Source organism: Cydia fagiglandana, chromosome 18 (assembly GCF_963556715.1).
Source record: "Cydia fagiglandana chromosome 18, ilCydFagi1.1, whole genome shotgun sequence".
Classification (NCBI taxonomy): Eukaryota; Metazoa; Arthropoda; class Insecta; order Lepidoptera; family Tortricidae; genus Cydia; species Cydia fagiglandana.
The window spans coordinates 17,427,628-17,442,164 of record NC_085949.1 but is presented as its reverse complement, the minus strand read 5'-3'; the positions used below and the strand labels follow the sequence as shown (position 1 = coordinate 17,442,164).

The following is a 14,537-nucleotide window of genomic DNA, read 5'->3' as shown; positions in this document are numbered from 1 at the left end:
GTTTGTGGTTTTTGTTAGCAAAAACGCTTCTAATTTTAGAGTCGGTTTGAAGGAAATAACAGAAAAACGCCTCTTAAAAGTGGTAAAAAAAGTAAAAAAGGCGGGATCTGAAAATACTTACTGAATTGGATAGTGTAAATTGTGTTTGACTAAAAAATATAAGAAACGCGCTCGCTATAAAAATGAGTTCTTCTAGTGAAGAAAATGATATTCTTACGCTGACGCCTACCGAAATTCAAGAGACAGTACAGGCAGTGGCTAGTAATTTGCTACCAGAGAAATCGCGGGCTAGTACTTATAGTTATGCAAATATTTTCTTATTTCCTCGCAGTAGTCGTGAAAAGCAATATGTAATGCCTCGGCCGGAAACGCTAAAGATGGACTCGTATTATTCGAGGGCCTCCACTAACGTGTCGGCCCTCGAACTCACTCGTCCATCTTTTGGCGGTTTTCCGTCCTCTCCTACAATGTACTATTTCACGCCACTGTTCGGAAATGTGGCAATAGATGGTCTAAAACCAAGCTGGAAAGTAGGCAATAGCTGTAGCACCTGAACTACCACTACTACAATGTTTCATTGTTATCATCATCTGTCATTGGTGACAGTTCGCTACAGCAATGAGTATAATTTAAAACATAAAAACAATAAAAGGTCTTTTTTTGCGCAACTTTTTCAAAAATAAAATTGGGTTATTTATAGAACCAATTTCTTGTTTAAAAAAAAAGAAATGTCAAAACCATTCACTTCATTTTTTTAACAATTATCCATTCAGTTCACGCTTAAGGCGTTTTTTACTTTTATAGCTGTTTGTGGTTTTTGTTAGCAAAAACGCTTCTAATTTTAGAGTCGGTTTGAAGGAAATAACAGAAAAACGCCTCTTAAAAGTGGTAAAAAAAGTAAAAAAGGCGGGATCTGAAAATACTTACTGAATTGGATAGTGTAAATTGTGTTTGACTAAAAAATATAAGAAACGCGCTCGCTATAAAAATGAGTTCTTCTAGTGAAGAAAATGATATTCTTACGCTGACGCCTACCGAAATTCAAGAGACAGTACAGGCAGTGGCTAGTAATTTGCTACCAGAGAAATCGCGGGCTAGTACTTATAGTTATGCAAATATTTTCTTATTTCCTCGCAGTAGTCGTGAAAAGCAATATGTAATGCCTCGGCCGGAAACGCTAAAGATGGACTCGTATTATTCGAGGGCCTCCACTAACGTGTCGGCCCTCGAACTCACTCGTCCATCTTTTGGCGGTTTTCCGTCCTCTCCTACAATGTACTATTCTCGTATATTTGAGTGTCACATTCAACATTAACCATCTAAAAGCGGCAAAGCGGCCAAGACCGCCGTCATGGTGTTCACGCGCGACAAGACCTGCACGCCGAGAGAGCGTGACCTGCTCAAGGCGGTCAAGGAGGAGAACGTCGCGAGGAACTTCCCCGGCAAGGTCAAACTGTCGGCGCCGCAGCTGCATAAGCACAAGAAATAGAGAGAATTTCGTTAGGATCAGAACTCTTACAATCTCATGTTGCCCTAGTACTTTTATAACAGTCACCTTTGTTTTAAGAAAGGTTTACGGTGTTTTTCAATCCATCAGCCGTAATACAGTCTCTTGTGTGTGACGTTATTGAGTTTTCTCGTATATTTGAGTGTCACATTCGACATTAACCATCTAAAAGCGGCAAAGCGGCCAAGACCGCCGTCATGGTGTTCACGCGCGACAAGACCTGCACGCCGAGAGAGCGAGACCTGCTCAAGGCGGTCAAGGAGGAGAACGTCGCGAGGAACTTCCCCGGCAAGGTCAAACTGTCGGCGCCGCAGCTGCATAAGCATAAGAAATAGAGAGAATTTCGTTAAGCTCAGAACTCTTACAATCTCATGTTGCCCTAGTACTTTTATAACAGTCACCTTTGTTTTAAGAAAGGTTTACAGTGTTTTTCAATCCATCAGCCGTAACTACAGTCTCTTGTGTGTGGCGTTATTGAGTTTCTCGTATATTTGAGTGTCACATTCAACATTAACCATCTAAAAGCGGCAAAGCGGCCAAGACCGCCGTCATGGTGTTCACGCGCGACAAGACCTGCACGCCGAGAGAGCGTGACCTGCTCAAGGCGGTCAAGGAGGAGAACGTGGCGAGGAACTTCCCCGGCAAGGTCAAACTGTCGGCGCCGCAGCTGCATAAGCATAAGAAATAGGGAGAATTTCGTTAAGCTCAGAACTCTTACAATCTCATGTTGCCCTAGTACTTTTATAACAGTCACCTTTGTTTTAAGAAAGGTTTACAGTGTTTTTCAATCCATCAGCCGTAACTACAGTCTCTTGTGTGTGGCGTTATTGAGTTTCTCGTATATTTGAGTGTCACATTCAACATTAACCATCTAAAAGCGGCAAAGCGGCCAAGACCGCCGTCATGGTGTTCACGCGCGACAAGACCTGCACGCCGAGAGAGCGTGACCTGCTCAAGGCGGTCAAGGAGGAGAACGTCGCGAGGAACTTCCCCGGCAAGGTCAAACTGTCGGCGCCGCAGCTGCATAAGCATAAGAAATAGGGAGAATTTCGTTAAGCTCAGAACTCTTACAATCTCATGTTGCCCTAGTACTTTTATAACAGTCACCTTTGTTTTAACACATTCAACACCAAGAACCCGACTGTCGGGTACACTGTTCGTAGCGACTACGCGCTACATACGACGAAACCGTGGCTACGCGCTACGAGCGTAACCCGTAGCACTTAGTGGTATTGAATGTGTTAAGAAAGGTTTACGGTGTTTTTCAATCCATCAGCCGTAACTACAGTCTCTTGTGTGTGGCGTTATTGAGTTTTCTCGTATATTTGAGTGTCACATTCGACATTAACCATCTGAATGTAACATTATATGACTCCAAAGCGGCCAAGACCGCCGTGGTGGTGTTCACACGCGACAAGACAAGTAGAAATAATGATCACGTGACACTTATGTTGCCCTAGTAGGTAGGTACTTTTATAAGCAATACCTAACCTAACCCCAGTTATAACTAAATTTAGCGCGTTTACCTACTCTTAAGATTTAATAAATGTAAGAGCATTTTCCAAATTTTTGAGCAAGTAAAACTATTTCGGAACTTTATTCATTGGGTATTTTTAAATAACCAAGACTATGTTTCATTTCACATTTTACATTTGAAACTGACAGTGGAGTGTAACATTTTGTGAGTCTTGTAAACGTGATACAATATCCGTGATACATATTTATGTTAATTAAACCAAAAAGGGGTAATACAATCTAATTTTAATAAGAATTATGTTAATAGAGAATCGAATCGGGTTTACGTGCCGCCAGAAAAAACTTAAATACAAATGACCTACTACATAGGTTATCTCTAATACTTAGTGAGTGAGTGAGATTGTAGATAAATAATTTTGTTATTTGATGTAAATCTCGTTATCTCTATTTTAATCGATTTTTCATTTTATGTTATTGCTATGCTATGTCCGTCCGATTGTATTTTGTTCCTACAGCACATACTCTTTTTACACACGTTTGATATGTCTACACAATATCGATTTAGCAGTTCTTAATATTCAATAATAATAAGATACTGATGTTTTTGTTGATTAAGTTAAAATATAACATTGTTTAAAAAAATAGTTTTATTTAAATAATACTGCACATTATTGAAACGAAGAATCACACAAACAAAAATAGATAAGTAATGGAATTTACCAAGAGTCTCCAAACTACCCTTTAATGTCGGCCAAACAGAAGGCCTAGCGTTAACATCGAACATCGAAATCTCTTTATCTGTCAATAATGCATGAGCGATGAAAAAAGAGGTTTTCTGTGTTCGCGGTAAGCCCCCATGCCCGCGAAAAGGAAGCGAGATGGCCATAGGCTACCCATTGCTCTCTTGTCAAATAGCATAGACAAGGGAATATAAAGACTAGTAAACACATTAGTCATCTTCTTCATCGCCCTCCTCGCCGAAGCCCTCGCCAGCGCCCTCTCCCGGCAGCTCGGGAATCGGTGGCGGCAGCCGGGCGATGCGGTACGCCTGCACAAATCATCTTGAATTATAAGCGTGCACGCAAGGGTCAGAGTTAAGCGTTTCGTGGCCTTCGGGTTAAGTTAAACTACCTTATGGTTGCATCTTTGAAGTAGGCACTTAAGGCACTACCCGTCAATGGCACCCTTATTAATTATTATAATACTCTATTGGTCGAACACAGGTGACATAGTAACTGGCGCAGTCAGTAGGAAAGGATGCAATTGCATACCGCTATAAACTTGTTATATATTAGTAACAATTGCTATACTGACATCATATGTTACTATTTTTACGAGTATAGTATATTAAAAGTCATGTTATGATATAAAGTTGAATATGACTTTAAAAGATTAAAAATAATCTAACCTAAAACCGTAGAGTAATACAGGGTGGCCAAATAAGAGGTATACACTTTATTTTTGAAATTTTATTCTATAAAATATAAAAAATATTAAGTATTCCTTGTTAAATATAATATGTAGGGCCAGCAATTACACATGGAAAATAATGTCAGACAAATGTCCACCTCTAGCAGCATGGCAGATGCGAACCCTTTTCATCGCGTTTTTCATCACTTTTTCACACATTTCTGGCGTTATCTCAGCGACAGTGTTTCGAATATTTTGTTTTAATTGCTGAAGGTTCGTTGGCCTATTAGCATAGACACGTCCCTTTAGATAGCCCCACAGAAAAAAGTCAGGAGCTGTTAAATCAGGCGATCTTAGGGGCCAGTCAATGTCACCGTTTCTCGAAATTAATCGACCGGGAAACGTTATTTTTAATGTTTCTATTGCGTTTTAATGATTAAAACACGTTGTTCCGTCGTAAAACGCTCCATAATAAATTTGCCGTATCTACACAAACTAATTTTCATGCAGTAACTGTCATATTTACCGCCAAATTAAAATGGCGGCAAAAAAAAGTTGTATACCTCTAAATTGGCCACCCTGTATAAGTAAAGAAAGATTGTAACTCCACACATCGTAGTCAGTACTGCTAGTCGACAATAGATGTCGCGGCGAACAAAAACTCTAATGCTCAACAATTTTCAGCTAAATTATAACCGGATTACTCGAAACTCTATTTTCAATTCCTTCTGCTTCTAATATTAGTTGAAAATTGTTTTAGCAGTACATTTATCGTCAGTAGCGACACTTGTGCCATCTGGTGTCAAGTAGCGGTACTGATAGTTCCACTACTTGACGTATAGATGTCGACTAAGAAGTAACCCGCGTTTTGCCTAAAATCAAATGAAACAGTATATCTTTACCTCCTCGTCGGCAAAGGAGGGGTCCTGCATCTCCATGACCTCGGGCCCGACGGGGTACTCTTCCTGCGGCCGCGGCAGCTGCAGCGGCGAGAAGTTCGGCGGCTGGTACTTGAGACCCCAGCCGATATACATGCACTCCGAGTTCCTGGGAATCCCACGACATAATAATAAGTTAATTTTATATAAATCATTATTTTTACTACCCTTGTTAGTACCATCATGCTCTGCGATTGTTGCGCCATTTAGGGTCCTAGCTAAATTGGTTCAATACTTACGCTATATAATTTCCAATTTAGCAAGAACCCTTAAATGGCGTAACAATCCCGTGTGATGACTGTATAGTGTGTATCTTTCAAATAGAGCTCGACGGCTAATCCTATTGTCCATTGTTAAGTAAAACCGCTCGTGCCACGTGCCACAACCACCTGCATAAAAAATACGTACTTCGGTTGCTGAGTGCCGGCGAGTCGAACGTTACTGGACCAGTCTAAAATGTGTCATCGAGATGCGTAACAAAGACGCGTTATCGGAGAGCGCACCTACACTGGTTTTTTGAGCGTTGGACTAGCCCGCGCTCAGGTGTCAAATAGAATAATGAAGACCCTTTTTTGCAGGTATGTAGCAAGTGCGGTTTTACTTAACAATAGACAATAGGATTAGCCGTTGAGCTCTATTTGAAAGCTACACACTATACCTAGTGCAAGTCTTGTTACAGTCAACAAGCTGAGCGCGCCCTGATGTTTGATACACCACTGCTAGTAAAACGAGTTGAGGAGAGTTTGCAGCATGAGGACGCCACAGGCTCCAAACATTGGCTTCACCCAATTGTGTAGTATGAGGCCGGGCGCCGCAGATGTCTAGTATAAGATTTGTCTAAGCGCGACCTATGGAACTTACTGCACGTACCTAAGTTTATCTACATACAGTCAGCAGCGGAAGTTGCTAAGCGGGCCAGGTGTTCAAAATGATCTTGACGCGACTTTATTGTTAAGAGAATAAGAGCGTGTCTTGACATTAATTGATAGTAATTTTCCTCGCCCGCTTAGCAACTTCTGATGCTGACTGTACTCTGAAGCTTAGAACGCACTGCGATTAATTTCTTGCGGTTTCAGTCTTAATTCCTGGCGGTCAGCCTTGCAAGTGCGTGCGCTTATGGAGCATGCCGTACGTTACACTTTTCTGTTCTATTAAAACCGCAAGAAACTAATCGCAGTGCGTTCTAAGCTTTATAATACGACCTACAGAACTTACTTTCCGTCAGTCGCATAAGCGACAGCCCCGGGCCACACGTTGCTCCGCAGAGTGACCACCGCCCGCTCGGGCGCCAGCACGGTGCTCTTCTGCGCGGTCCACGCCCGCAGCCCCTCGACACGCCCGTCCTCTGACAGGGGAGACATGAGAGACGGACCGGTCTCGGGCGGTATGGGCGGCGGCAATTCGTCATCTTCTTCTTCGAGAGCTTCGTCCTAAAAAGGTAGCATTTCCTTGTGTAATAGAGTATCAGGACGGCGCAGAATTTTTACATATTTTTGAACGTGCTAAGATGCCGGGTTTTGTCTTTCATTGTAAACAAAAATTCGGCTCATTGGAAAAAATAGCATTCGGTAGCAACTCTCGTGGTAGAACGCTTAGCTTTGAAAGTAGATACACAGGGTGGATTTTTGAGATTTTGGAAAAAAAAATACATTCAACGACAAAATTGTTAATTTAGTAATTTTTTAATGCCAATCGATTCCATTTTTGTCCAGGATCTTAGAAACCAATCAAGGTCAGGGCAGTAGAAAAGCTCACCATCCCCGCGTTGGGGTTCCACCAGATAGTCCGTCCCTGCTGTAAGATGTAGCGGCCGTGGTGCACCCAGTACCTCATGTCCGGGTCCAGGAGGTCCTTAATGGTGTGCCCTCGGTAGTAAGGGTTCGGGTTGAACGCCATGTCGCCTAAATGACAATTAAAGAGTATGCTGGGGATATCACGATCAGGAAGCCTACCGCAAAAACCGAAATTCGCAAATTGCGGGGACTTTTCTCTTTCACTCTCCTTAAGACGTAATTAGAGTGACGGAGAAAAATGCCCGATTCGATTTTCGCGGTTAGAGCCCAGATTTTATACCTAAAGTAACCTTTTCCCGAAGACCCCTTTTCTTTTACGATGCTTACGTATGGACACACCATATTGACAAAGTATGACGAAGATACCTAGAAAAGGCAAGCTATGACTAATTTCTAACAAAGATAGATCTTGGTCAACTCATACTCATACTTCTAGTGTATAGAAGTGTGTGATTTATATGAAACGTGATTTAGATAAAACAATTCGACAATAAAAAAATTTTGAGCATTGGATGGCTTTGAGGACAACTAGTTAGGGTGGTCAAAAGTTAAGGCTTTGTTCGGAGCGAAGCACCTACTAGTTAAATATATGGCTAATATGAGGGGTAAGGAAATCAGCTTACCCATGCCCTCTTCCAAGTCAATATCCTCTTCCTCTTCACCAGAACCGAAGGTGTAGAAGCCCTGCGGGGAGATCGAAGTGGAAGCCTGGATGCGGGCAATTTGGGCGCGCAGATAGTTGCGCTCTGTACCCTCGAACGGCGGGAACGTTTGGATCTGCATGAGAACGCAGAATGTTACAAATCTTACTGAATATATAAAATGGAACAAAGTTTTTACCTACCACTAAACAGTAGGTGAATTACTCGAACTCATCTTCGAGTCATAACCTGGACTGAATCCCGAATATAATGAACAGCGAGTAGAAGCAGTCGTAGTTCGGTTATCATCAGTTTCAGACTGGTGGTGGGTCGATTAAGCTGTCGTACCTACAAGACTCAGTGAGCGAATAGAAAAGACGGTTTACTACAAAATTAGAAATGACCATCTGTCATAAAGTGAGCTCTAGACCAATTAGGAAATATAGGCGAATGCTTTTATGACATCGACGTATATCAGGACCTTACGGGCAGTGGCGTAGCTAGGGGGGGCGGCGGGGGCGGTCCGCCCCGGGTGTCACCTATTTAGGGGTGACACCCGACCGTGAACATCAGTAGTGCCACCTATAAAAAATTGTAAAATCATGTAAAATGAAAGCGATGGAGTAAATCCTGAGCTATTTAACATAAATTACAATTACTCTTTTAAATATATTTTACAATTTTGATTGAATTTTGGGGTGACACCCACAACTTCCGCACCGGGTACCACCCATGCTAGCTACGCCACTGCTTACCGGCAATAAGACGGGCCCAGTACAGCGGTGTGACACCGCTACACTACAACGCGATTGGTTGATGAGTTCGCATCACGCGCACGATTGGTCTCAACTATTTGCGTTAGACTGCACGATTGGCTCGAATTCGTGAGTGACACCTCTGAACTAGTACCATTTTTAGTGCCCTGTCCTGAGATATACGTCGATGGCTTATGATGGATATTTCACCTCGGTGTCCAAGTATCCGGTCATGCAGCGCACAGTCAGCCGTGCCACCTGGATCTGGTCCGGTGTTACGTCCGGCAGACACGTCCACGCCTCGCCGGGAACGTTGCAGACCCAGTATACCTGCAATCGTAATGAACATACTTACAAAAGGACTAGGAGACAATCGAGGACGGTTTAGAACTTGTAAAACAATATTCATTTCACGAATTATCAGTTCATTTTAAGTAAAGGCGGTACACCGTTATAAATAAGTACTTGACAAACAATAAGCTACCATCACACTCCCAAATTTTCAAACGAACACCAAAAGAGATTTTACTACTCCGCTCTTTAGAAGAGCGTACGAGTCTTCTCGGAACATTTTGACTAATATTTGGTAGCGCAAGCAGCTCCATCGCACCGGTAGAGTTAGACCAAGAAAAGTCTGCAGCGATTTTGATAGCCCACTCAGTGCAAGTGTTATTTTTATTACGTCAAACTTCTATGAAATTATGACGTATAAATACGACTTGCATTGCGTGGGCTATCAAAATCGGTGCAGACTTTTTTTGGTCTACCCAACTCTAGCTACTCGTAGGTAAATCAGTCTAAATCTGAATAGGTAAGTATATAGGCACTGAAACGTAAGTAAAATGATGAAAATTCAACTTATCGGCGGAGTGGCACGTATTGTACCATCTCCGTCATTGTACCGTGATACCAGTGATCAGTTGTGTGAAGTACCTTCCTGTTTACACCTTGGCCAGGCCTTTCCACCGGGATGGGCGGCGGCACCTGCCACGTGGGCTCAGGAACGGGCGGCAGTTTCGGCGGCACTGGCTCCTTGTCTTCTATCACGGCTTCGCCTTCTCCCACTGGAGACGAATTTTAGAGGTTTGGTTGGAAATAATCTCGGCTTTGGGACACCGTACCACTACTAGTCTAGACAGGATGATTTAATATTTTAAACTTTCGCGTTTTGAATACATATTAACTCACATTATAGACGGGTCTAACACAACCCCGGGGATGTGTGGTGGGTGGTTTGAAATTGTGATGTCTGCCCCAAACTTTTCCATACACTTTTCGTCGGGTAGATGCACAAATCTCTGTTTTGACATTTTGCTGGGACATCAGTCAGCCGCGACCACGACCAGTGAAACCTGTGTCGAAACGTCGGTAAATCAAGGTAATTGAATATAATTCGCGTTAGACCCGTCTATAATGTGAGTTAGGATGATTTAAATAGAAAAAAATTAAGACAAGAAATCTAACAAATAATCCAGCCAAATTCCAAATCCATCAGCGAATGCACACACGCTCGGGTACCTACTGCGCAACATAGTCCGATATGTACCATGAAACGCACGCAGATACCTAAATCTTCGTAAAATTGAATTGAAACATGATTTATTTGCCAGGCTATGAGTGATAAATGTGGCACGTATACGTCGAGTCTAAAAGATATGCTTAAGATATTTACCCAATTCCTTATGTTCCTCTGCGCCTTCCTCCTTTTCTTCCATGTCACCTTCCCCTGGCATATCTTTCATTTCGAATTCCTGCACAAAGGTAAGATTAGATTATCAGAGCACGTAAGTTACTAAACTCAGCCCGGATTCCGACTTCCATCCCCTTAGCCTAAGATAAACATGAAAAGTCAAGATCAAGATTCAAGACCAATTAAGTGCCTATGGGAAGTCCAAAGATACCAATCAGTCAATCAGTCCTTACGAGACCGAGAAAGTAACTAATTCACGTCATGTTCGTTTGTCGGTAACTAGACTAAACTAGGGGTGCGAAACTCCTGACTTCGGTTAAACTCGGCTCCGCTCGGCTCAGCATTGCTCCGAGCAATTATTAGGGTTGGCACCACTTGACTTTCTTTTGCGTGCACGACCACAGATAAGATAATCACTTGATTTTTGACAACCCTAAATAGCCGAAAGGGAGAGCGCCATATATTAGAAAGGGACAGCATGATTCGACCCTGAACCGCTGTCAAAGTTCGTTTTCGTAGGAAGTTTCCTTTCTGTACGGTAGTACTATTCATTATTCTGTGACTAAACTATAGTCTTCTTTGTCGTCACCTCTTGCTCTAGAGTGGACGAGTGGAGTCTTCAGTGAGTCTCATTAAAACAATCTGTTAAAATAGTAAATTCTTCAGCGTTAGGTGGTTACGATATAAAAGGAAAGCAAAATCACACAATAGGTATTTTTAGGGTTCCGTACCCAAAGGGTAAAACGGGACCCTATTACTAAGACTTCGCTGTCCTTCCGTCCGTCCGTCCGTCCGTCTGTCACCAGGCTGTATCTCACGAACCGTGATAGCTAGACAGTTGAAATTTTCACACATGATGTATTTCTGTTGCCGCTATAACAACAAATACTAAAAACAGAATAAAATAAAGATTTAAATGGGGCTCCCATACAATTAACAAACGTGATTTTTGACCAAAGTTAAGCAACGTCGGGAGTGGTCAGTACTTGGATGGGTGACCGTTTCTTTTTTGCTTTTTTTTTGTTTTTTTTTTGTATTATGGTAGGGAACCCTTCGTGCGCGAGTCCGACTCGCACTTGCCCGGTTTTTTTTTATAAATTTGTCCATCATGGAAAGTAAAAGTGTCATAACTACATATGATAACTCGCTCACCCTTATTCTTCTATCCAGCTCTTCTAGAGTAAGGTCCGTTTCTGCGACATAGTAGTTCTGTTTCGTGCCAAATATTTTACCGAAAAACCTGTAGGGAAAATATATATAAAAGAGAAAAACGCACATTAAGTACTCTTTATACTATGGACAGTGGTGTGACTAAAGGTGCTAGAGCGGGTGAAATGCTATTGTCAAGCAAGAGCTTAAAATAGAAACCTACTTTTAAAAGGCTCTAGCTGAAATATTTGCAACGACGACTAAGACTGTCTATACTAGTTAAATACCAAATCAAACGAGCATTGAGACCACCCACATACGAACTTATCCAATGAAAATATCATGGAAGCTAAAAAAAGATGGAAAGATCCGAAAGATGGAACACCTGTCTGATTGTAATTTAACCTCGTAACACCCAGCATATAAAGTTTTCAAATTCTTAATTTGAACTTTATTCTTTATGTAAATTGGAACGAATTTTGTTTGTTTTTTGAAAGCAATGAAACAAAAGAAATGCTACTTTATTTGGTTCATGTAAAGTTCAAATTAGATTGCACGATTATGTACATTTAGTCTCAGGAGGTTAATTACAACTCTTACCGCCTTTTCTTACCTGACATTGGACACGGGCTCTTTAATTCCCAGCATCTTCATCGCTATGAACAAAGCGAAGCACTCTCTAGCCGGCAGACCGTACCCGGCCTGTCAATAATATCATTTCATTATACCTACCTAATTATAATTTAAAGAATGAAAGAAATTAATTAGAAAAAAGAAAGAATCAGCAACAAGCAACTGAATATAAAATAATATTTTTTTTATTATAGCGCCATCATTTGGTCTATGTATAAACTATTTAGGTTTTTAATTTTTTTTATTGGAAAAAAAGGTAATTTATTTTAGCGCCATCTACTGACAGTAAAGCAAACTAATTAGGGTTTCGTTTCACTACATGCAAACTAGTTCGACATGACACCAATAGATGTCGCTATCACATATATTCAACTTCTCGCCGCTAGATGTCAGCACTAGAATTAATTATAACATAGATATAAGAATATATACAGATGCCTTCCAAGCGAGCTGTCAGTGGGACCACTTTTTGTTTAGTGTACGATTAACAAAGCGACCCACTTCGCTGTAGCGATGTCGATAAAGTGATATCGATAAACTATTGACATTTCTTGCAATTTTAATTATACTTCAAAGGTTTAACTATACCTATAATGAATAAAAACGCTTTTATTCTTTATTGTGGTTATCAGATCACAATTTTATAGTCACGCCCCAGGAGAGAACCAAGGGAAAGTTCAGATATTTAATTAAAATACATAAATACCTACTAAAATAGGTGGTCCGCAATAATTGAAATATTTTATTACATCATAATATATTCATTATCCATTAGCATTTCAATTATGCTTATGTTTAACGAAGATATTGAAGCTTCAATTAATCGCTATTTCGTTCCGCTGTGTAGCGTTTATCGATATATAACATGATTAAAATCGACTTTTCACATCCCTAAAAGAGCACACATATACGTTTTTACGCACACATGCACAACCTGGGTCGCCTAAAAAGGGGCCACTTGGATTTGAAGTCCATCTTGTCAACAGAATGGTTGTCCTTTTTTGACAAACGGCATTTTTAAAAGAGCAAGGAGAGAGAAATGATACTAGTTGCTGCGCCGTGAAAGAGAACAGACAGAGTAGGGGGCTTGAATTATAACTTGCCTCTCGGAAATAATAATTATGCTCGACGAGATCTGCGATGCGAGCTGTACCGCCCTCCTCCTCCAGATCTAACTCCTGCTCTTCCTCGCCCATCCCGTCCATCTTTTCGTTCTTGCTTGCCACCAGCTGAAGTTACGTCATTTTAATGAGTAAAGTACTAAAGTTGGTCAAGCAAATCTTGTCAGTAGAAAAAGGTGCGAAACTCAAATTTTCTATGGGAAGATAACCCTTCGCGCCTACATTTTTAAATTTGCCGCCTTTTTCTATTGACAAGATTTGCTTGACCAACTATAGTAGGAATGTGCATAAAAGCTTTGTCAGTAAAAAAAGGCGGCAATTTTGAAAATGTACAAAGCTGGCTTGTCAAATTTTATATGTACAAATACTTGTCTTATGTATAAACACCTGTCCAATTTCTTGGTTCAATGTGTATTTGGCTCATACTTGGCCCAAATTTTGCGTAATGAGAGAGTGAGACGTAAGTACGCAATTACATTGGACAAAGAAATTGGACAGGTGGAATACCTACCTACCTTGCTATTCAATACCATCCTTAACAACTAACTAATCCAGTCACGGACATCCACGCATGTAGATGTACGTTTCTTGATGTTAGACTAATAATTTTAGGTAGGTAAGTTAATACTTTGCGTAAATCAGCGGTTATACCCGGTACATCTCCTCTTGCAACCGCACGGTGGCAAGTTGCTGCGGTGCGAGATACACGTCATTCAGCAGATCGAAGTTTGGCCGGAACTTGTCTAACTTGACCCCCCACGAGTACTGCTCGAAGTTGTCCACGACATCCGGAGGCTTTGTGGTCAGGATCTTGTGAACAAGATCCACCATGTGATCGTATCTGAGAAAATACGGTATGTCACCATGCGAAACGTGGCGAGTTCCTTTGAAATTGTACTAAACAGTATTAAAACTATTAAAGAAGTTGCTTTCAGCAGAAAACCACTCTTTATTAGTAAAGACGTAACTGGTAGATAACCAGTTGAATGCTTAGAATAGTTATTGATTAAAGAAAAAGCACCTATCTCCATCAATACTTACAAAGAGTCTCCTGTAGCTGCGCTCTGTGTTTTGAGGAAGTTCTTGGCGAGAATTAAGTCGTTGTTAAGGTCAGGCAGTAAATTTTCTGTGGCAGCTATCAGCTCCGGCTCGCACATATAAGGCGCAGTCATATTTGGATAGTTATCAAAATAACTTTAATAGATATAAAAATACAACCCTTATCCTATTATTTCATTTAGAAATACGTTGGAATTATATTAGCAACTGTATGAAAAAATATTAATGAAATTCAATACAATTATTGAAATGTGTCACGGATGACGGTTAAATTATTTATTTAAAAAAATTCAATAAAATAAGGTTGTTTAAATAAACCGAATGAAAAGGCCGAGGTTGATTTCAAACGTTCACCCTGTCATTTT

At 41.0% G+C, this 14,537-nt stretch overlaps 1 protein-coding gene and 1 long non-coding RNA gene across 2 annotated transcripts in view; one reads left to right on the top strand and one right to left on the bottom strand.

The window, feature by feature from the left end:
• LOC134673468 (uncharacterized) overlaps positions 1 to 14,537 on the top strand; it is a 105,285-nt gene that overhangs the window by 68,610 nt on the left and 22,138 nt on the right. The window lies entirely within an intron of this gene.
• On the bottom strand, positions 3,617 to 14,435 carry LOC134673435 (radial spoke head protein 6 homolog A). Its single transcript, XM_063531424.1, has 13 exons — positions 14,155 to 14,435; positions 13,765 to 13,954; positions 13,096 to 13,221; positions 11,973 to 12,061; positions 11,363 to 11,450; positions 10,193 to 10,271; positions 9,454 to 9,584; positions 8,731 to 8,850; positions 7,748 to 7,901; positions 7,087 to 7,232; positions 6,547 to 6,761; positions 5,296 to 5,440; positions 3,617 to 4,031 (listed from the first exon to the last, which is right to left on the bottom strand). Exons 1-13 carry the CDS (start codon positions 14,283 to 14,285, stop codon positions 3,933 to 3,935), a joined length of 1,713 nt encoding a protein of 570 aa, XP_063387494.1. The 5' UTR covers positions 14,286 to 14,435; the 3' UTR covers positions 3,617 to 3,932.

Bases quoted from the DNA above. Each gene is read 5' to 3' on its own strand.
- LOC134673435 (XM_063531424.1), bottom strand. From the start codon at position 14,285: ATGACTGCGCCTTATATGTGCGAGCCGGAGCTGATAGCTGCCACAGAA. The intron at 12,062-13,095 runs GCAAGTTATAAT...TATTATTGACAG, and splicing joins ATAATTATTATTTCCGAGAG to GCCGGGTACGGTCTGCCGGC. The intron at 6,762-7,086 runs GTGAGCTTTTCT...CTACCTTTTTAG, and splicing joins GGAACCCCAACGCGGGGATG to GACGAAGCTCTCGAAGAAGA.